This window comes from Maniola hyperantus, chromosome 28 (assembly GCF_902806685.2).
Source record: "Maniola hyperantus chromosome 28, iAphHyp1.2, whole genome shotgun sequence".
NCBI lineage: Eukaryota > Metazoa > Arthropoda > Insecta > Lepidoptera > Nymphalidae > Maniola > Maniola hyperantus.
The window spans coordinates 2104732-2129324 of NC_048563.1; the positions used below are offsets into that span (position 1 = coordinate 2104732).

The window sequence follows — 24593 nt, forward strand, 5'->3', positions numbered from 1 at the left end:
AACTATATTAACTCTTGTATACATAATATATTCGGTAATAAATTAAATTATTATTTATTATATTATTATATTATTCAATTTTTAGTGTTTGTGTAACGAAGTCGGTTTTTATTTTTTTTGTAAAAAAAATTTATTTCACAATTTTTAGTGGCCCCATGGAATTATGCTATGACTGGTTAAAAATCTATTGTTTACTAAGCTATTACACTGATCGCGAGCAATTTACTCTTATCCGTTGAGGAGTTCCAGTATCTATCTTCGAAGATGTTCATCAGATCTTCACCAAATTAAAATGAGACCAACTTTGAAGTATACCCTTTCAAACAAAAAAAGAATTTTCAAAATCGGTCCAGGCGTTTTCGAGTAATCGGGGAACATACATAAAAAATAAAAAATAAAAAATAAAAAAAGATTCTGACGAATAGGCTACTTGACAATTTTTTTAAGTTGGTCTTAAATGGTTAATATTTGTCCTATTATATCAAAAAAATTAACACTATATTTTTTTGCGCCCTAAAAACCGTAAAACTTTAATTTAAAAAAATATTTTTCTTAGACAGGTGAAAACACTGTCGGCCATGTTTGGCCGATAGATTATCTGTGCTCTGACGTCATGCATTTGTAAACAACAGTATAACCAGGGTTATACTGTTGTTTACAAATGCATGACGTCAGAGCACAGATAATCTATCGGCCAAACATGGCCGACAGTGTTTTCACCTGTCTAAGAAAAATATTTTTTTAAATTAAAGTTTTACGGTTTTTAGGGCGCAAAAAAATATAGTGTTAATTTTTTTGATATAATAGGACAAATATTAACCATTTAAGACCAACTTAAAAAAATTGTCAAGTAGCCTATTGAGAACCTCCTCCTTTTTTTGAAGTCGGTTAAAAAATGAAGCAATTTAATAAAATAATAAAAACACAATAAACTCAACTAACTTAACATGATCTGAAATGAAAATGAAATTTAATGAGATGAAATGAAATGAAACCTAACCAAACTCATTCAATCAAATCATTAAATCTGATATTGAAACAAATTAGTAGCTTCTTTTTAGAAATATACGTGTTTGCATGAACCATAAGTTTACTTCTATGAATTTTTTTAGTAAAAACTTCATGGTTGGTTTTTCTTTTTAATAGACATTATTTTGACAGTTGGGATCTTTCCCAACGTCTTTCGTGCGTTCTCTTGAACGCACGAGTTCGGGAAAGGTAAAAAAAAGCACGAGTATGTAATAGCCCACATCCCGAACGCTATACGTCCCTGCAATACGCCACTTTTTGAGCAACTGTATTAAAAAAATATTCTCAAAGATTACAAAACCGGTCAACTGCGAGTCGGGCTCGCACACGAACGGTTCCGTACCATTGTACAAGAAATAACAATTTGTATTTTTTTTGTGATGTAACCACAAATTTAAGGTTTTGGGTGTATTCCTGTTAAACTGTGTCTGTCCTTTTCGTATTACATTTATAAAAAAAAGATGGGAATACTCTAAAATTTAGTTGTGGTCAGAATCAGCACCAGTATATTCTCTTTTTATAACGAGTTACCAACTATCGACAAATCCTTTTTTTTTACACACAATACCAGAGCATCAGGTTCCAGTTCCATAAGACCTGTAAGTGCGAGCGAGAGGTCTGATAAAAATGATCATGACCCAGTTCACGCGTTCGTAATGGCCTTAGTCTAAAAGGTGACTGACTGACTGATCTATCAACGCACAGCTCAAACTACTGGACGGATCGGGCTGAAAGGCATGCACATAGCTATTATGACGTAGGCATCCGCTAAGAAAGGATTTTTGAAAATTCAACCCCTAAGTTTTAAATTTGTGTAGTCCCCGCGAACGAACTCGCGAGCATAAGCTATTATACTACGAACCTGCTAGCGGCGTCTATATTGATGGGGGAGGGAGCGTCCGCAGCTAAGAACTCCTTCCATATCTCTTTAGCTCGCGTCGCCACGCGGCGGATGGGTAGCGCCTTCAATTCCTGCACGGCTAGCCAGAATCTAGAAAAACATATTTTTTTTTTAAATCTGATACATTTGATCCTGAGTTATTTATTTATTTATTTACTAGCTGATGCCCGCGACTTCGTCCGCGTAGATTTAGGTTTTTAAAAATCCCGTGGGAACACTTTGATTTTCCGGGATAAAAAGTAGCCTATGTCACTCTCCAGGTCTTTATCTACACCTACCCATGTAAAAAATCACGTCAATCGGTTGCTCCGTTACGACGTGATTGAATGACAAACCAACAAACCAAGAAACAAACACACTTCCGCATTTATAATAAGGGTACTAATATAAACTTTATTGTTAACAAAATTACAGAGAGTAAGAATACAGGATACACTTTCAAAAAACATAGGACGACCCATAGATTAATTATTGGTTTTGCTCCGCTCTACGGACGACCTTATCACTAAAGTGACCTCTTTCAGGCAACCCATACTTAAGAACATCCATCCATCCATCCATCCATCCCTCCATCCATCCATCCATCCTTCGCGAACATTACCTCGTCCAAAATATCACACACACACCATCGCACACAATGGGCTCGGTACCATTAAAGAAATAACACGTTTCAACTTTTTTTATTTTAAAACGGCCATTTTGTAATTTTTATTTTTTGTTCTTATAGCGGCAAATGAAATACTTATTCTGTGAAAATTTCATGCATTGCGTATAGTTAAAGACCTAGAGAGTGACGTAGGCTACTTTTTATTCCGGGAAATCAAAGAGTTTCCACGGAATTTAAAGAAACAAAATCCACGCGGACGAAGTCGCGGGAATAAGCTAGTATGATATAAAGAAGATCCTTACTTCAGATTCTCTCCACTAAACTCCTTACTAAGGAATTTGGCAAAATGTTCCCTCCCTGGCGGGTCGCGGAGTAATTCACGCAAACCGAACGACCAACGACGTACACGCCGCAGTGGAAGGGGTTCCTTACTGTGGTACAAAAGTTGTGATAAGTTAACTTAGGTTAAACTTGGTTAACCTACGTTAAACATCGTTAATCCGCAGCATAACCCAATTAAACTCGTATTTAATCTAAGTTAACCTACGTTAAACTGGGTTTAACCGATTTAACGTAAATTAAACCATTACTAAGGATTTTGGAAAAATATTCTGGGGGGTCGCGTAGTAAGTCATGCAACCCGAACGACCAACGACGTACACGCCGTAATGGCAGGGGTTCCATGCTGTGGGGCAAAATTAATGCATTAACTTAGATTAAACTTGCTTAACCTACATTAACCATAGTTAATCCGCAGTATAATCCAATCAAACTCATATTTAATCTAGGTTAACCTGCGTCAAGCTGGGTTAAACAAAGTAATATCAAGTTAAATCTAGTAAATATCTAGTAGAACTTGATGTTTAAGCTAGATTAACTTCATTACACAGAGTTTAACCTAGGTTAACCTGGCTTTAAAATAAAAATAATTTATTTTAACCTAAGTTAATCAAAGTTACCCTTAACTCACCACTGTATTCTACATACTGCTTGTAGTCTGTGAATAATCTAGGTAAAGTCATGATAGTTAATATTATAGTTAACGTCCGTTAACCTAAGTTAATCCCGGCTAACCGAACTCGCAGTAAGATATGAAGCTATATTAACCTATATTTAATTAGTTTAATCATGATTAACCGTATTTAACCTAAGTTAACTTAAACTTACCACTGTTTTTCTTGATCCCATAGCTCGGTAGTATCACTAATCCAAGGATTCGGCCATTCCGGTGGCGTCAGGAAGGCATCGTACTCTGCATACTGCTCGCAGTATGATATAAACCTGAAAAATGTGATAAAAGTACGTATTTATGATGCTATAGGTTGATGATGATGATGCTATATCATCATATCGTTGACAGAACATGAATTTTACATTTAAAGACTCGCTTTTAGTGCACGCTACAAAGAACATCGGCATGTGATTACCTGAATGTTTTAGGAAGCGTCTAGAAATGTGACCTATGCAAAACTTAGTAATTTAATTAGTTAGTTTTTTATACAAAATAAGTTTGTAAGACTTTATCGTAGATTAAATTATTAAATTAATAAATTATTATTTGATTAAATTCATATCCGGTGTTGGTTATAATGACAAAACATTACCAGAGTTGCCACTCTAGAAAAAGTTACCTTTAAAATAGGTATTTCGTTATTTTTAAGTAATAAATAAACAATAGGCCCGCGACTGGCAGATGTCACGCGGTTTGACAGCACTAAATTGGGTATTGTATTTGCAATTCGACTCCAATTTTTTTGTTACTTTATTATAAACTAGGATAAAAATAATGACGTAAACTGAAAAAACTAATTAAATCAATCAAATAACAAAAAAGTTATAAACATTTAAATATTTCTGATTGGACAGAGATACTTATGTCATAGTAGCTTCGTGCGGTTTCATACAAATTTTCGTTTTGCGAGAAAGGGATAGAAGACCCTCCCACTGCAAAATTAAAATGCCTGTAACTTTGTAAATCTTTGTTGGATTTTAATATTTTTTTCAGCGTACGTCATTATTTTTATCCTAGTTTATGATAAAGTAATAATATTTATCAAATTCAAAAGTAGGAAAATACCCAATTAAATTTAAAAGTTGAAACTGTCCAGCTGTGCGTTTTTCTTTTTCATATTACATTAGCAAGAAGAGGATGCGAACACACTAGAATTTAGGTGTGCTCAGAATCGGTACCATTAATTATAATCGAAAAAGTTATAGCCGACGCATTTTAAACTGAGTCGTCGAGTTATCTATCTGTTTCGCTCGCACTTACAGGTCGTAGGTAAGTGCGAGCGAAACAGACAGATAACTCGACGACTCAGTTTAAAATGCGTCGACTGTAACACTAGTAAAAGTTTATTAAAAAATAACTTACATCTCGGCAACTTTACTGACTCGCACGTTCCTTCGTTCCAGGCGCGCCTTCAGCACGGACAGCTGTCTCTTCGCCGCCTCTATTTGTTGCTCTATGGTCTTCTCTTTGGTGTCTATGGTATCTGCCAACTCTTGGGAGGTCTCGCCTAAAGTATAAAAAAGGAAAGGTTTTACACTACATCTATTTAATGCATGGTATTTTAAAATACCTCTATAACGATGGTAAATAGTACATTGTGATACGAGGGCGGTAAGTAGGTTATTACAAACTAGCTGACATTTGTAGGCCCATTGTAAGTAAACTTTACCACTTTATAATATTAGTATAGATATAAGCTGTGGTAGCCTAGTGGTTAGGACGTCCGCCTTCCAATCGGAGGTCGGGGGTTCGATCCCGGGCGCGCACCACTAACTTTTCGGAGTTATGTGCGTTTTTAAGTAGGTAATTAAAATATCACTGCTTTAACGGTGAAGGAAAACATCGTGAGGAAACCTGCATGCCTGAGAGTTCTCCATAATGTTCTCAAAGGTGTGTGAAGTCTGCCAATCAAAATGAAACTTGGCCAGCGTGGTAGACTATGGCCAAAACCCTTCTCACTCTGAGAGGAGACCTGTGCTCTGTAGTGAGCCGGTGATGGGTTGATCATGATGATAGATATAAGTCCGGCAGTTTGCTATTGCGCTGGAACCATGTCTAATTAACATCGAAATGACGTCATTTTGACGTCTTCAAGTAAACATATACCATCAGCTCGAAACTTCAGTCTAGTGCTGACGTCACTAAAACGGCCACGCGCATTAGCAATTTGCGGGACTTTTAACACAAGATAAGGCAAGAGGTACTATAGTACGCGACAGGTCGAGATGGCCATCGGGGAGGGAACGCCCCGCACAACCGCACAGCCCACGCGCTAACTCGGTGCGGGCGAGCACGGGTGACGTGCAGGTATGGTGGTGCGCGAGGTGTGGGTAAATGAAATCCCGTATTCTTCTTCTAACCACCGATCTGTATTTCTTGCGAATTTGTATATACACACAAAGATATTCTACTATTTACAACGTAACTATATATACAACAAACTTGAAGAATAGCAAAAGGCCCGCGGTTCGATAAAAACAAAATTAAATTATTATAACGCGTGTCTGGCGTGCGGCCACTGAACATGCGTGGGCACGGTGTCGCAGTGGCGCAGTGGCGCGTTGGAACAGACTGGCGGGTTGCAATTTATTAGGTCGGCATCGATATTCGATGCGCGGGCGCAGGCGGGTGCAGGCGGGACGTCACACGAACCGGTTTATGTAGTTAATTTCCTACAGAGCGGCGGCGGCGCGCATACTAGCTCTGCACGCGACCTGCGGTCTATATATGAAAGGTGTGTTTGTTTGTAGTTTGTGTATGTGAATTTTAGTATGTATGTATGATAGTATGTTTGCTTGAAAGTGTGTGAAAGATCCCCATACAGGTGTACGGGGCAACCTATCGTTCCCATACCCTTCAGTGAGTATAAAACCTGGTTGCATGAACTAACACTAAAAGAACATTCGAAACTATGGGCTAACACAACAGACTGCAGGCAAGCAAAAGAGGCTTTCCCCAACATAGACAAACGACAAACTAACAAACTACTCCGCCTGGACAGAGGTAAACTTAGGAAGGTGGTGGGACTCATAACAGGGCACAGCCCACTAAACAAACACCTTTTCGTTATAGGTGTCACCGACAGTCCTTTGTGCAGGGCTTGCATGGAGGTCGATGAAACACCGACGCACGTGGTCCTAGACTGCACGGGCGTAGCAGAACAACGCGAACGCCATTTAGGTTCCCCGACCTCACTCCATGAAGCCCTCGGCAACCTGGGCGGTCTGTTTGGCTTCTGGAGCGAGCTTGGATGGCTGGAGTGAAGACTTCGGCGGGGAGGGGCGATGCACGCACAACAGACGGAAACGTTTAAGTGCGGAAACCAGCCCAGAATGAAGAAGAAGAAGAAGAAGGTGTACGGGGCCTCCCCCGCCTCATACCCCCGATTGGCATCTCAACCTGTCGCGTACTATAACTACTAACCATTCTCCTTTATGCCACTGTCTTTGGCGCTTCCTTCTGTGTTCTTCTGGATTGCCTCTTCACTCTCCTGCGCGTTGGTTATAGTGACTATTGGATTACTCTGAAAGTTGAGAAAACTATAGGTATAATGCGTACAAAACTTCTACCTGTGGAGAACCTATTATTAGCTTCTAGTTTTTTGAATACAAGGAATAAAATATTATACAATTTATAATTATGTAGTAATAATAATAGTACTCTTAAGATAATTTAATTAGAGTTGACTTGATGTGATTATATTATATTGACTATTTTTTATTTTATTATTTCTTGGTTAATATATTACAGGTAGATAATTATTATGTGACATGTGATATTATATTATATTATGGTGATATGTGACTGTTGAACATTATAATTCTAAAAAAAAAAAAGTTAAAAAAATAGCTTATTAATAATAGATAATAAGAAAATAAATTTTGCATGCCCACTGTATGGCGGATTGTAGCTGTAAATAAACCACTGTAACACCATCATTGTACCTGCAATCGTGCAAATAAATGATTTGATTTGATTTGATTTGATTTGATTAGTTATTTAATTTTTAAGATTATAATAGGTTAATTTAAGCTGTTGGTTTTCCAAATAAAATAAAATAAAATAAAATGAGTTTTCACGCGCCATTTTTACATTGTGTGTCAACTGTCACGTCCAAGTATAATTTTAGTAGTACTTAAAAATTCTTTGAATCGTAGTCATTATTTTCTTCTTCTTCTTCTTTTCTTGTCTGTGGCTCTATGTACTGCGGTTTTGTTGTCCGCAATAATTCCGCCAATGTCAATTCAGTGGAGAAAACTTCGTTGTAATTTGGTTCTTGAATTCCTTTCATGAGAGACTTTTCTTTCTAACCTTTGTTAGACCTAGACATCACAAGGACAACACAAGTTGTTAGTTTATACATTGGACAATTAGTATGATTTTAGTTTAACATTCATTATTTTAAAGATGAACCGTATTTTTGACATGACAGTTGACACACAGAGTTAAATGGCACGTGAGAACTCATTTTGTACGAACTATATTGTAGTTAGTGTATGTCGTAATAAATAAGGCCGGATAAATCAATTAGAGTTCTTTTTACTTGGTTTAAGAACCTGTGCAGTGGGTGATTTTTTATCTATTTGGCGAGGTATGGCGTGAATCTCTATGCCGCCGCACGATAGGTTCATCAATCAAGGTTCGTACCTCTTCATAGACGTCCAGAGCTCTTTTACATGGCACCAATTGCACCCGGTGCTGAAACTAACACTACCTAAGTAGTCGGGTGACCACTTACCTTCAAGTTGTGCTGCAGTATCAACTCCTGGCATTGCCGCAGCCTCTTCGCCTTCAAAGCATTTATTTTGGACTGCTTCTTGGGATCCACTTCTGTGGTGTTGACACACCCGGGCATCGGTCTGTGGACATCCCAAAATGCTCTTTCTTGACTATCTAGAACTTTCCTTTCTAGCTTATCTCGTTTTTTGTCCACCTAAAACATAAATAGACACATAGATTGCTACACAAAATGTCTGCATTGAAAGTAGGTGTTATTTATGCCGAAATTTGGTACAGAGACAGCTTCCATTCTGGAGATGTACATAGATAAGAATAGAATAGAATATATTTTTATTCAAGTAAACTTTTACAAGTGCTTTTGAATCGTCGACTAGTTTAATTTACCACTGGTTCGTTACACATACATAGGCTACTTTTATCCCGGAAAATCAAAGAGTTCTCACAGTATATTTAAATATTTAAACGTGCGCATCGGCTCTGGCATTAAAATTTTGTGGCTTGACTATCATTCGCTACTTTGCGCACTTGCGACATAAATTACTATTACATACCTTGCTTTGTGCCTCAGCCTGCATAAATATAAACTCCCATTTCCGGCTGAACATCTTCTGTAGCCGAGAGCTAGTGATTCCACTTCATAGTCTACTATAATTTGCTACTTTACACACTTGCAACATAAATTACTATTACATACCTTGCTTTGCGCCTCAGCCTGCATAAATATAAACTCCCATTTCCGGCTGAACATCTTCTGCAGTCGGGCTAGAGATTCAGCTTCGTAGTCGGCTAGTTCTAGCCGAGCTTTGTTCTGCATAGTCCGTTTGCAGAGATACACAGCTGGAAATTTAAAAAGTCATTAAATCAAACCTATATAAACAAAGAAAACCTATAATCACAAAAAAGTTGACTTTTAAAAAACTTACCGTAATCTGTATTTTCTGGTTCCCATTGGTTAGATGGCCAAAAGTATGGTGTTTGAAATCTATAACAAAAATGAATTCTTAAAGTAGCACATATCTACAGCATGAGCGAAACGAGCGCAAATTTTTTCCTGTTATAAACAATGTTAAGTAAGCAGATTTTTGGCTTATATTCCAGTAAAGAGGAGGAGTAAGCTGTGATAGCGTACTGGTTAGGACGTGCATCTGATAATCGGAGGTCGGGGATTCGATCCCGGGAATGCATCTCTGGCTTTTCGTAGTCTGCATGCCTGTCAAGTCTGCCAATCTGCACAGGGCCAAACCCTTCTCACTCTGAGAGGAAAGAACCATGCTCTAAAGAGGCTAACAAAATATGCACCCAAGTTTCTTGACTTAGGAAGGTAGGTCATTAATATAAATGTGAAATAGAAAAGGACCTAACATGCAACCCCGCACAACCCTTATTCAATTGACCTAGAAGACCTTATACCTATTCTAACATTTAAGTAGGATCCATTAATTGATAGTCTTGGCATAACTTGATGAATTCATAAAGTTATTAATGAATGAATGAATGAAGAACCTGTAATAAGTGTTGTCATTCTTAACAGTAAGACAGTGGTCATCTATAGGGAAGAGGTATCCGTGTGCAGCTAAATGGTGGCCAATGTGCAGAGCCTCCCAGGTATCTTCCAGGTTTAGGTGGCGGTTCAGCCACGCCACCAGGTCTGTACCTGTGAACACCTAGAAACGGACCAAATAGATGTAAAAAAATATATAAGTTTTATAGTGTTTTACCAACACTTCTAAATAATTTCAAAATAATCTCTATATATAAAACTAGAGGATGCCCGCGATTTTATCCGCGTGGATTTAGGTTTTTAAAAATCCCGTGGGAACTCTTTGATTTTCCGGGATAAAAAGTAGCCTATGTCCTTCCCCGGGATGCAAGCTATCGCTGTACCAAGTCTCGTCAAAATCGGTTGAACGGATGGGCTGTGAAAGGCTAGCAGACAGACAGACAGACAGACACACTTTCGCATTTATAATATTAGTATGGATGAATCGCTGAATGTGTTGCTGATCGCGAATCTCGAGAACAGCTGAGCCGATTTCGCTTATTCTTTTTTCATAATAGTCCTTGAAGTACGAGGATGGTTCTTACGGAGAGAAAAATTAAAAAAAACCCTGAAAAAGAATCGACTGTTAGGCGGTACGAAGTTCGCCAAGGCAGCTAGTTTTAAATACATATTTGATATGTATTTAAAACTAGTTGCTGACCGGCAGGAATCGAACCTGCGTCTCCTGGGATCACGCCCGATGCTCTGACCACTAAGCTACGGCTCTCTTGCTGCCAGTGACGAAATTTGTGATGTGTATGTTCACTCAGTACTGAAACGACTTTTTATTCCATCTAGTAGCTTCGATAACTGCAAAAGTGTCGCTACTAGATGGCCTAAACAGTCACTTCAGTACTGAGTGAACATTAAGTTAAAGTTGTAAACTCACGGAGGGTATCTTGGTCATGAAGCTCTTGACTGTCCTCACTGGTACGCCAGTGCTTTCATCCTGCATCTTGTCTATTATGGCCTCCATCTAGAAGAGGAGATAATACTGTGTACACTCATCATCATCGTCATTATCATCAACCAATAGACGTCCATTGCTGGACATAGGTCTATTGTGACTTCCACACACTACGGTCTTGCGCCACCGCCATCCAGTGGCTCCCTGCAACTCGTCTGATGTCGTCCGTCCACCTAGTGGGGGGTCTTCCAACGCCGCGTCTTCCGGTGCGAGGTCGCTATTCCATTCCTTGGGACCCCAACATCTATTGGTTGTACGAACAATGTGCCCTGCCCATTGCCACTTCAGCTTCGCAACCCGTTGAGCTATGTCGGTTACCCTAGTTCTCCTACGGATTTCCTCATTTCTGATTTGATCACGTAGAGAAACTCCATATGTGTGCACTTTATATAGCGAAATTGAAGAGACCGGGTAGTTTATAGTGCGTTATAAAGAGTTTTTGTAAAAGAAAATAGTATACTTTTTGGATAACTGGTTAGCAATAAAACAATAGTAGGAAGTACAAGTAGGTGCTAGGCAATTCCAACGTAATCTTTTCTTTTATAAATAAAGATAGATAATTATTAATTACCTTTTTATAGACAAGATAGTTGGGAGACTCCTCTGGTGATGGTATAGTTGACATCAAAGCTTGGACACTGGGTGGGAGACTGGCTACCATATCTTTTTTATCTTTTTCTTTATCTTTTTCTTTGTCATCTTTTACACATTTTGTGTTCTCCCTGGAATGACAAAAAAGGAAAAAATAGTATGGTCAATCAAAACTGTTTACTATTACAGTATGCAGCAAATGTACATCAACCTTTAGAATGAGATTTCGGCTTTGTAGTGTTGTCTCAGCGAGTTCTGCTACAGTCATGTGAGGAGATTAGAGCGAACTTTAAAAAAATCTATCCATACTAATATTATAAATGCGAAAGTGTGTCTGTCTGTCTGTCACGCGGATGAAGTCGCGGGCATCATCTAGTATTAAATATTTAAAGGTTGAAAACAAATATTTATTTACCTTGATGGACCTTGCTGACACGCTTTCTGCGCAGCCTTCTCAGATGAGTTCATCGTAACCATTTTAATTTAAAAATTCACTCCAAGAACACTCAAAATATCCAAAAATTATCTTAACACCATAGTCGATAGTGACAATTTTATAATGAATTCAAGGTTTTAACTGTACAGTAACATTGGATTACAGTTTGTTTTAGTGATACTGATTATTTATAGGACCTTAGCACTTATTATAGAAAATCAAAATTATTTACACATTTTTCACTAACTTTTCCAGTCACTTTTTTAACACTTTGTAAATCACTAGTGCACTCAAATCGCATATAAATGCTACTTTAGCACAAAGAGGGTATTCAATTATAAAAACAGTTGATAAACACTACACTTCGATAATAATATGAGAAAAACAAATGAAAAAAAATTAGGGCGATAGATTTTGGACTAGTTACTAAAGAAAATACATTGTATCTTTGGTTTGTGGTCACACAGCGCACCGAAAGGAGTTAAATTAGTTAAAATTTGTTATTAACTACATTGTATTCTAAAATTTTATTCATAAAATTGTAATAAAACCCAAAAAATAATACATCGAAGAAATGTATCGAAATGTCAAAGTACGACAGCCATTAATATTTTTTTCATGTTGCTCTATTGAAAAGAGATGGCAATAATAGTTTCTAGGCAATAGAAAAAGATGGAAGTTGTAATGTTTTAACTCGACTAAATGATATGGCAGCGAAATTGTTAGTGCGCCAATTTCTTAAGTGCTCCTCTTAATTTCGCCGATGTGCACTCGAAGTTCGATAGCGCATGTGTTAACGACTTTATTGAGCGCTTTCTGCTATTTTTAGATCAAGGAAATTTAGTATTAAATTAAAACACTTGAATTTATCACAATTCTTATTTAAAAATCAGTTTTTTTTTCTTATATTAATAAACACATTTGAATATTTTTTTTAAACTAAAATATGACTGTAGAGACAGTAGTTCCAGTGTATGAAAAGAGATGGCAGCACTACAAACAAATTAATCATGATTTCAGTTCAATAAATTATTATCATAAAATGAATATAAAAACGTTCACTTTTAGCCTTGACATTCTCAAACTATTGCTAGGTATTATTAGCCCAAATATAGTGTTATTTACGTTGAATCTACTTCTTACACGGTCTATTTCCTTTTCGTAATACCTACCTACACCTACAGTACTATTAGTAACTGTACAAATTTTTGAAGTTATTTACTTACTAGGTAGATAGGTATGACCGTATGGTAGGTTTATAATTCATATCACGTTTTGGGTTCTTCCGGGTCTACCGGACAAAGTAAAGTGTATTATTTACGTAATTAGTTGTTATCTAAGTAGTTAGTTACCTATAATATTAGTGGAAGTTCCCTACAAGTAACAAGAGAAGATACCTATGTCTAGCGGTGGACGTCTATCGGTTGATGATGATGATGATAAAGAAATTGTGTGATTGTCAATCAAAATAGGTTACAAGCCTTAAAAATTCGATATAATATTAATAATAGACCAAAACCACCATATTGTTTTGATTTTTAAACAAAGAAAAGTGAATGCAACGAAAATATCGATTCCGTGTTTATGATCTAAGGTCATTTACTTTCAAACCGCGCTCCCGAGGCCGGCCTTTTCCTTGTCAATGCACTTGTCATAGAGTAGGACTGCGTTAACGCAGATGGGACAGCTTGAGGTGCCAGCGTGGTAACCTCCCAGTGTGTCTGGGTGATGCTGGTCCCTTTTGGATACGTCCAAGGGGAAGAGATTCCGGCCGTTGCACCCCGGTAACATGGCTAATAATCTCTCTTCGGGGATATTGTTGGCTATGGCTAAAGACCTGGCAGGGGGGAGGCTTCTCCACGTGTCCCTCTGACTAGCAGAGGGCACAGTGGACGAGGCGAAGAATGGGACGTACGCAGGATCGCGCTGTCTTGGCGCGAGGTGAAAATCGGAACTAACGTTGCCGTCAAGTGTCCCCTTTGTTCTTGTTTGAATATTCTAAGCCTTTGTTCTCCAACAGCGCCCCCCTGTCAATGTCATTGAAGTGCCAATGAGAGCCTTGTCGCACTGTATATTGCACCCTGATGTTGTTGACAGCACGTCTTAGGCAGTAGGTAGTAGGTACTTAGGTACTTAATAACAAAGCACGAAGTTTCACTTCACGTAGCTTCTGTTGTAGTAATTTATTCTTTGCACAACACTTTTTAACATTTGAATGCAGGAATGTTATTTATCTAAACATAACTTTATGTAATAAATGATCAATCCCTTCTGTAACTTCCAACTTTATGACTTTAGGTAGGCACCCACTTTTATTTATAAGTAGGTACCTACCTGCATATACCTATACCGAAGCCTCAATTCAAAATCCAATTTCTTATTATATTTATTTTCATGTAAAAATCACTTCTTCACTTCTTTAAATAATTAAATATTAACTATTTAACTATATTAACTGTAAGTATATAAAAGGATTGACTGACTGATCTATCAACGCACAGCTGAAACTACTGGACGGACCGAACTGAAATTCTACCTCTAAGGGGATGAAAAAGGGGTTTGAAATTTGTGTAGTCCACACGGACGAAGTCGCGAGCATAAGCTAGTCGATTTATAAATCGATATCAACTTGACTTTAACATTAGTAATTGAATGATATCTATATCTTTGATGAGTGCTCTTAAAAGATTACCTAACATTGTAGATATGTTTTTATAGCACTCGAAGAAAATTGGTTCAAACAAATATACCTAGAAGATAATATATAAGCAATACTAGCTGATGCCCACGACTTCGTACGCGTGGATTTAGGATTTCAAAAATCCCATGGGAACTCTTTGATTTCTCGGGATAAAAAGTGACCTATGTCACTCTCCAGGTCTCTAACTATCTATATCCATGCAAAAAACCACCTCGATCCGTTGCGACGTGATTGAAGGACAAACCAACAAACAAACACGCTTTATAATATGGGTAGTGATACATCTAATATTAATATTATAAAGAGATAAATTTTGTAAGTTTGTTTGTAGAGGAAAATCTTTGGTACTAGTGAATCGATTTTAAAAACTCTTTCACCAGTAGAAAGCTGCATTATTCCTCAGTAGGTACCCTTATTATAAATGCGAAAGCGTGTTTGTTTGTTGGTTTGTGGGTTTGTCCTTCAATCACGTCGCAACGGTGCAACGGATTGATTTGATTTTTTTGCATGGGTATAGATAAAGACCTGGAGAGTGACATAGGCTACTTTTATCCCGGGAAATCAAAGAGTTCCCACGGGATTTTCAAAAACCTAATTCCACGCGGACGAAGTCGCGGGCATCCAGCTAGTTCCTGAATAGATAAAAACTAATCAATTCAAATTAATTGTGGTATGATACCCGTTATCTACATTAAAATAATTCTGAAAGTTACAGGTTACGGGATCGAACCCTGGACTCCTGAATAGAAGACCGACGTGTTAAAAACTAGGCTATCACTAGAGCACGTACTTGAAATTGCGCTTTCGCAATAACAATAGGCATAGTACGCGACAGGTCGAGATGGCGATCGGGGTGGGAACGCCCCGCACACCCGTACAGCCCCCGCGCTGACTTAGTGCGGGCGAGAGCGGATGACGTGCGGGTGTACGGGGCGTCCCCCCGCCTCTTAACCCGATTGCCATCTCGACCTGTCCCGTACTACCTAAGTATTATTATGGTAAGTTTATTAGTGGAGGCGATAAGATACTAGATAGTGTTGCGAAATCAATTCGATTTTGTTTATCGCAAATAACTATAGGTATATAGATCTAGCTGTGATAGCCTAGTGGTTAGGACGTCCGCCTTCTAATCGGAGGTCGGGGGTTCGATCCCGGGCACGCACCTCTAACTTTTTAAGTGTGCGTTTTAAGTAATTAAATATCACTTGCTAACGGTGAAGGAAAACATCGTGAGGAAACCTGCATGCCTCCATAATGTTCTCAATGGTGAAGTCTACCAATCCGCACATGACCAGCGTGGTAGACAATGGCCAAAACCCTTCTCACTATGAGAGGGGACCCGGGAACGTTGCAGTAGCGACAGCAACGCGACAGCAGTATCAATGCGACAGTTCATTGACTGTCTCTCTTTTTCTTCTTATTTTGCTTTGTGGCCTGTCTCTCTCTAGACGTTTGACAGCAATGTTCGCGTGATTTACGCCTGTCGCGCCGCCGTGCTCTGTAGTGAGCCGGCGATGGGTTGATCATGATGATATATACTTAGATCAAATTATAAGCACAAGTACGCGACAGGTTGAACTGGCAATCGGGGTATGAGGCGGGGAGGGGGTGGGGGGGGGCGTCCCCCGCCTCCTGCCCCGGTTGCCATCTCGACTTGTCGCTGTACTATAGCTAAACTTGTCGATCTTGTCCCCCCTTTATCCCATTTTACCACCGAACCGCAAGTTTCCATCCTTATGTCGTCGACATCCCATCTACACGCACGAAACGTTTTGCGTCATCATTCCTCATACACATGGCTAAGGTTTGGAATACTCTTCCACGATATGTGTTTCCTACCAATTACAACCCGGGTATCTTTAAAACAAGAGTGAATAGGCATCTTCTAGATAAACGTGTCCCATCTTAGGCCACATCATCACTTCCCATCAGGTGAATCCATAAAAAAAAGTGAATACCTTTCATATGATAACCCACTTGATAGGTATAGTTATCTTACTTAGAAAATTGAAAATACTAATTATTAGTTCATGACCACAATTTTTTTTGTGTGATCTAACCCTAAATTCACGATTTCCAGATTTTTCTTCTTATGTCTACTATAAGACCCACCTGCCAAATTTCATGATTCTAGGTCAACGGGAAGTACCCTGTAGGTTTCTTGACAGTCAGACAGACAACAAAGTGATCCTATAAGGGTTCCGTTTTTCCTTTTGAGGTACGGAACCCTAAAAACTGAGTCCTTTCTCAGAGTGTCCTTGACTGACCGACACTGTATCATTTTGTATTACACTATCGCGCGGTCTACATCCTGATAAACCAGTTACGAAATAAATTATCTTTTCGATAAAACAACAAGTTATCAAAAGTGATCAATAGTCCATATTATAAATGCGAAAGTGTGTTTGTTTGCAACTTGGTTTACGGAGCAACGATCGGCGTCATTTTATGCAATGGGTATAATTAAATGGACCTAAGTACTTTTTATCACGGAAAATCAGAGTTCCCATGGGGTTTTTTTAAAACCTAAATCCACACGGACCAAGTCGCTAGTAATAATATAATTTACAACTTTTAGACGTCTCGAAACCATCTAACGGTCTATAAGTGTTTACTTTTGTATTTTACAAGGCTATCTATCGTAGCTGTAGAGAAAAATTAATAGGATTACTTCGTTGTCTGTCGTCAAGATTCGTCAAATGAATGAAAATTGAAAACCTACCTACAGGGTACTTTCCGTTGACTTAGGCCTCGTGGGGTGCAGCGTGTACATAAGTCACGCAAATTGTTAATAAATAAATAATAAAAATAAAATGTTTTTATTTCGACCAACAAGGATCATATTGGTGTTAGTAATTACACGAAACTTAAACCTAATTGTTAGTAATTATTAATATTGGTGTTAGTAATTACACGAAACTTAAACCTATTTGTTAGTAAAAAATCTATAACTATAATATTTATAACTATTTAAATTAGTTAATGCGCGTGGTCGCCATTTTAGTGACGTCAGCACTAGATTGAAGTTTCGAGCTGATGGCATATTTTTATTTCGGCAGACGTCATTTCGATGTTAATGAGACATGGTTCCAGCGCAATAGCAATTTGCGGGACTTATAACATTGTATACCTATTTTTATTTTGAAAATACATAAATTAACATTCTATGAAGATATCGCAAGTTTAGTTTAGTTTCGTATTGAAATGCCGCGTTTTGCGATAAAATGTCAAAAGATCGTCATTTGACCTTGACATTTAAACGCAGACGTTCCGCAATGTTGACATTTCAAAAGAGCGGGAAAGTTATTTTGAACCATAAACAATTTTGTTCTTTTTAAGTTTTTTAGAGTGTACGTTTTTTCCTATTGTTTTTTTTTGTTATTTAACAAAGCAAATAATAATTTGTACCTACTTATTAAATTTTTTGCATTTTTATGCAATATACAATGTTTTGTGAGAAGTGAAATTACAGTTATTCATACTTTATAACTTTACGAGTTAAGTCAGGGTAAGTAGATACCTTTAAGCAATCTTTATTCCAAATTTCAGCCTGCCTGATCGATTTAGTCCTAGTGGTGTGGAGGATTATATGAAAAATATACACAAGTACTTAGTTATAAGTACACAAGTATTATTACAAACTAAATCAATTGTAATTAACAACTTATTATATAGGTACCTACCTACGATCAGCAAATAAATGATTTGTATTTGTAAGTAACTATAAGTTACTAAGGAGGTTTTTTAATTGAACTTATTCCATAATTATTAATTAAAAATTATTTATTAATTATTAAAGTATATAATTATTTATTAATGCGAAAATAATTGTTTTTCTGGTTAAGACGTCCGCCTCCTAATCGGAGGTCGGGGTTCGATCCCAGGACACGCACATAACGAGTTATGTGCGTTTTAAGTAAGTATTCAATAATTCAATTCAATTTACTTGCTTTAACTGTGAAGGAAAACACCGTGAGGAAACCTGCTGTAAGGGTGGTAAATTGGGCGGAATAGAAATATACCCGGATACGGAATAATCTACCACCTTACAAAGATTAGAGGAAAATAATAATTTACTTTACTTGATCTATCTACCTAGTAAAGAATAGAAGCTAGCCGTCGACTCCCTTGTAATGTATATGAGGTGTTATAAATGAAATTTGCTAGATGTTAGGCAAAATTGTTTTTAATGTAACTTTTACCGGGGTCGCTTAATACATAGTGATGGCTAATAATGCTTAGTTATTCTAGCTTAATGCCAAGACTTAATTTAGATACATTAGAATGCCTTAGGTAGATAGTACATAAAATCTATGTTTTAAATTTAAGATGCCATTGGCATGGAATAGACAATGACACAGTAAAATTCATAAAATTGTTTCAAAATAAAAGCTCAGTAGTAAAGACAGGGTTCTTACTGTACACATACACTAAGAAGGTTCACTAAACTGTTCCAGGATACAAACATTTGCTTACTTGTAGGTGCGAAGACTGCAAGGTAGCTGGACGGCATCGGCCAAGATCCAAAACTCAATTTATTTGATTCTTCACAACCGAAATGTTTCATTACAAAGATTTTCACCAAGTCTTATCCATAGAAATTAAGTTGCCAACGTGAATGTGCAAAAGAAATAAATACGGAAAACGAAAACTAAAAACGGAAACGCAAACGGAAAACGCAAACGGAAAACCCTGTAACAAAGAAAAACAAGATTATAATTTGTGCTGTGTGAAAATTTCGACACGTGGAATTTTCCCGATCAAACACAACTCACCTATTGAACTCCTGGCCACCAATGGTTTTCAGGAGTCCACCCACAACCCATTATCCTCATTTATTTGGGAAGGTAAAATAACTGGAACTGAAAGGGAAAATCATGAAATTAGGATTTTCTCTAACCAAACCGCCATTTTGTCGAATCCACATTACTTGATTTTTCACTCACCATAATTGATGAAACATTGAAATACGTTAGGATGACTAAATTTATAACTATTGTATTTTCCCAGGCGAAGCCATGGGCGAAAAGGAGTGAGATTTTCCTGGAACGAAAAAATTCGTCTTCACATGTTGACTCCAGAAAAATTCTAAATCTCACCAATCGGTGTTGCCAGACGCAACCCGAGTGTGGCCGCTCTCATTTAGTTTGATCATGAAGCCAATTCATTTTTGAATATTTGCGGAACCTAAGGATATATTATAAGAACCGTTTTGTTAATGACTTAACAATAAACAAATGATATTATGGTTTTATTTAATTATTTTGTTTTATTTTTACGACCATTGACAACGAAGCAAACGCCATCTATTGTGGCTCGAATGAACTCTGAACATCGACCCACGCGTAGTTCTGCACCTTGATGCTAGGTGGCACCAACATACTTTGAACAAAATTGATTTTTATTAAAAGCGAAACGCTAGTTAGTAGTTCAAAATTTACAACGTCACAATACTTCCCCTCCTACGAAAAGGTTCAACAGGTTGAACCACGCTGCCCTCAGCGTCATCCAACAACTACTAACAATTTGCCTGAAACAAACAAGAAAAACACAGAAGTTACGCGTGAACGCACATCTACTACTAACAAGGAAAATTGTCTAACAAAATAAATATACTGAAAACAGTGTAAGGTTTTATACATTATACTTAACTACACAACCCTAACTTCTAAAAAGAATATATACAAAAAACTTCATGGTGTCTAAGACACTTGAGTGGAAACATCTTGGCATCATTCTTCAGCTGACTGATAGAATGCGTCTAGGCCTACGGTGGTTCACTCTTTTAAACTACCATCTTAATATTTGTTACTCAACAAATACGGAAAAACTGGTTGTGAACGGGTCCATCTGATATGGCAACCGTTCTCTATCCCATTCGGAAAAATAAAACCGAATCAAAATCGGAATATGAGAAAAAAAAACGAAATAACTCTCCTAGAAAATAGATCTCGGAACAGAATCGGAAAAATAACAGAAATGATCCATTATCTAGAAGGAAAACGAAAACAAAACACAAAACCCCCCCCTTTTCGTTATCCCCAAAGTACGATATTTGCATTTTTACTTTCTCAACCGGTTGGTCTACCACAAGCATTCCAATCATCACATATTCATCCCTACATACATCCACTACATTCATCCTCAACTGAACCATGGTAATGTAACTGTTAATTCAGAACATCACTACACTCATACAAATTCCTAATTGAATATTGATAACTTAAATATTCAAACAGTTTAGACCAAACTAAGTAATGGCAAATATCTACTTCTTAATATCCTTAATATGCCAAGTGCCTATTGGGTGGTTGTCAGCTACTCTAACTAGTTCGTAAACCAAAGGTGACAAAACCTTGACAACCCTGCACTTTTCATACTTAGGTGCCAGCTTAGCTGTGAAAAAATTTGTAGCGTCGCTTTGTGGATAGGTCTTTTTCCACACTATATCCCCAACAGAATAGCTTGCAGACCTACGCCTTAAGTTGTAATGCGTTGCATACTCTGCATGAGCCTGAAACAAATTTCTCCTAACCTGACCAAATATGTCCTCCAAAGTTCCAAACTTTCCTGCGTATTCCTCCCTTGGAATTCCGGCCTCGTACTCCTTATCCGTGTCCTTATAGAAGGAACCATTTAAAACCGGTTCTCTAGCGTGGACAAGGAAGAACGGGGAGAATCCAGTGGATTCATTAACCGCACTGTTTATGGCGAACTGGACCTTGTACAGGTTTTCGTCCCAGGACCTGTGGTTATCTTTCACAAAAGCGGCTACAGCAGTCATAACAACCTTATTGTACCTCTCAACAAGGTTAACTTGCGGAGTGTACAGTGGTGTGTAGTGTAATTTCGGAATATTATAACGCTTAATGAGATTACGGAATTCAGATCCTGTAAATTGGGACCCATTGTCCACAATCACAGTCTCTGGAACACTATGGTTCAAAAATACAAAATTCTCTAGCGCTTTAACAACAGCGGCACCTGTGGCACGCCGTAACGGAAACAACATTGTATATTTCGAAAAACAACACGTCACCACAAAAAGAAATGTAAATCCTGATTTAGACCTAGGCAAAGGTCCGACTAAATCAGCCGAAATGACCTGAAAAGGTCTCTCGCAGACTTTAGGCTTCCCTAGCAGACCTGGAGTGGCTGATGTCGTGTGTTTATACGCAGAGCAAGTATCACAATTCTTAACGTACTCAACCACGTCCTTATACATACCACGCCAAAAATATCTGAGGGATAATCTGCGATGAGTTTTGAACACACCAAAATGACCTGCAGTTGCATCTGCATGGTTTTGTTGCATAATTCTAAGGATGTCGTTCTTGTGGACTACCTCTTTCCAGTCGAACTCACTGAGAAGCTGGTATTTACATTTACTGTAACGATATAGTTTATCGTTCAAAATACTAAAATTCGGAAAATTTGCTGGATTGATTTTACAGCCATTAAATGTTTTGTCATACCAGTCATCTACCAAAACTTGTTGACTAGAGTTATCATTACGATCACCAACTACATCTACGTGTATGAGTCTCGACAAGGTATCCGGAACTACATTATCACAACCCTTCCTATGTTCGATAACAAAATTATACTGTGATAATCTACAACCCCATCTGGCGAGTCGTCCTGAGGGATTTTCTAAATTTAAGAACCACTTTAGGGATGCATGGTCTGTGATAATTGTGACTGGCTTGGAACCAAAATAAGCCTGAAATTTCTCCACTGCAAAAATCACAGCTAGAGCCTCGCGTTCCGTCGCGCTGTAATTCCTTTCGTTTTTATTTAGGCTCCTACTGACATACGCAATGGGATGATCGCAACCATCGGTTTCTTGCGTCAGCATACCACCAACACCATATGCAGAAGCATCACAATGTATTTTGAATGGTTTTTCAAAATTCGGTACCGCAAGAACAGGTGCGGTTACCAACGCATTCTTCAATGTATTAAATGCTACCTCTGCCTGTTCGCTCCACTCAAATTTAGGTGCGTTCTTTCCTTTACTCGTTAGTCTATTGAGTGGTGCAGCGATGGTTGAAAAATTCCTAATAAAGCGCCTGTACCAAGAACAAGTGCCTAGGAAAATCTTTACCTCCTGTGCAGTTTTTGGGGTCGGAAAGTTCAAAACTGCGGCAACTTTTCCAGGATCTGTGCGTAAACCAAATTCATCCACTATATACCCTAAATATTTCAAAGAGTTTCGAAAAAAATTACATTTATCAAAATTTATGGATAGTTGAGCCATTTTTAGTTTATCCAGAACTCTGTTTAATAAAATTAAATGGGTTTCAAAATCAGCAGAACAAATAACAATATCATCTATATAACAAAATACTATTCCATTTTCAATATCACTACAAAAATTTTGATTAAATAACTGGTCCATTAACCTCTGCTGTCGTGCTGGTGCACCGCATAGGCCAAACGGCATGACTTTAAATTTGAATAACCCTCTACCAGGAACTGTAAAACTGGTTTTTTCCTGAGAGTCGTTAGCTAATGGAATTTGCCAGAAACTTGAACTTAAATCAATCGATGATAAAAACCTTGCCTCTTTCAAGCTATCTAGAATTTGTGGAATGTACGGTATTGAGTATGAATCCCCCTTTGTCACTGAATTTAATTTCCTGCAATCTAGGCAAAATCTCCAGTCTCCATTTGCCTCTGAAAATGTGGTATCAATACTGCTATGCAATTTATAACCGAATCTCAAAAAAACCTTGTGCGCCTGGTTACCCAAAATTGACGCGCAAGCACCGGAATCTAGTAAACCTGTAATCTCAAAACCGTCAACAAAAACCTTTAAATGTGGCCTAAAGTCTCGTTTATCCACTGAATACAGAACTGTGTCAGGTAAAAGGGATGTTTTGTTGTTAATGACCAAGTTCTTTACTTGTGTCTCTGCACAGTTCTTACTAATTAGTTTTTTGAATTTTTGTCCGGAGCGGGTTTACTAATCGCCTTTTTACTACAACTTGGACATGTCTTTACTGTAAAGTTCTGACGTCCACACGAAAAACATCTAATAAATTTCGGAACTGTCCTGCAAAATTTAAAGGAATGGTTACCCTTGCCGCACTTGTAACATAGTTGTTTATTTGTTTTCGAAAAATCAGTGCCTTTACTTGTATCAACCTTAGGTGCAGGTGTGACTGAAAGTGTGTTTATCTGTTTTGTCACTTGTTTGTAAGCAAACTCTGAACTTAAAGTTGCCTTACTGTTAGTAGGCTCAGAAAATAAGGCGGAACGCTGCCTCGCAGCCTCTAGTTTGCGACACTTTTCCTTCAACATTGCGACAGACTTAATGTCAACAAGAGCTAATTGTTCTGAGTAAAAAGGGCGAATATTATGTAATAAAATTTGTAACTTTTGTTCTTCGGAAAGTGGTGTTGACAACCTTGAAAACATGCAAAACATTATAGCGAAATAGATAGACACAGGTTCTTCAGAGCCTTGTGTTCTTGCTCGAATTTCACCTAGCAACCTGTAGTCATAATCTACTGCATCAAATTCCTCTAAAAATAAAGTTTTCAATTCTGACCAAGACGAAACTTGACATTTGTTGCCTCTGTACCATAACAATGCTCGGCCTGTAAAAAGATGAAATGCAGAAACAAATAATTTTCCATCTGAAACGCCATAAGATCTTTTATATTCCTCAACGCGTTCGATGAAACTGCGCGGATCACCCTGTCCGTTGAAATGTAACTTCCACTTGGCAACATTTTTATCACCAGTGCAGTCAACGGCGGTACTCTCGGAATCCAGTGATTCGTCGTGAGACGACTCATTGTCAGCATCTAATCTGGAAATCAAACTCTGCAACTTTGTATGTAATTCACTCTTCCTACTTATTAAGCTGAGTTCGGAACACTGTATTCTCAAAATTCTAAAGTACAAATGTGAAGCTAAAGCTTTAGACCTACAGAGGGCATGTCTATCTTTAGTGTCAGAACACTTTTTTAATAAATCTTCTAAGTCTTGAAGTTTTTTAGTAATAACCCCTAACTCACTTTCAGAAGTGAAATCCGTCTCTAAAATTGATTCAGAAGGA

At 37.8% G+C, this 24593-nt stretch overlaps 1 protein-coding gene across 2 annotated transcripts in view; it reads right to left on the reverse strand.

Annotated features, from left to right (window-relative positions):
* Window positions 1-12402, reverse strand: part of LOC117995091 (regulator of G-protein signaling 7-like) — a 30540-nt gene extending 18138 nt beyond the window's left edge. For both annotated transcript variants that reach the window (XR_011238382.1, XM_034983090.2), the window contains exons 1-12: window positions 11803-12402; window positions 11368-11518; window positions 10719-10805; window positions 9793-9953; window positions 9213-9271; window positions 8984-9126; window positions 8288-8482; window positions 6973-7072; window positions 4912-5056; window positions 3705-3818; window positions 2840-2968; window positions 1892-2020 (exon numbers count right to left, since the gene is read on the reverse strand). Coding sequence is in view for 1 of the 2 variants with exons in the window: in XM_034983090.2 (XP_034838981.1) it covers window positions 1892-2020; window positions 2840-2968; window positions 3705-3818; window positions 4912-5056; window positions 6973-7072; window positions 8288-8482; window positions 8984-9126; window positions 9213-9271; window positions 9793-9953; window positions 10719-10805; window positions 11368-11518; window positions 11803-11864 (1475 nt within the window). In the remaining variant the exon portion in view is untranslated. The remainder of the gene's footprint in view (window positions 1-1891; window positions 2021-2839; window positions 2969-3704; window positions 3819-4911; window positions 5057-6972; window positions 7073-8287; window positions 8483-8983; window positions 9127-9212; window positions 9272-9792; window positions 9954-10718; window positions 10806-11367; window positions 11519-11802) is intronic.
* Window positions 12403-24593: the final 12191 nt, after the last annotated feature.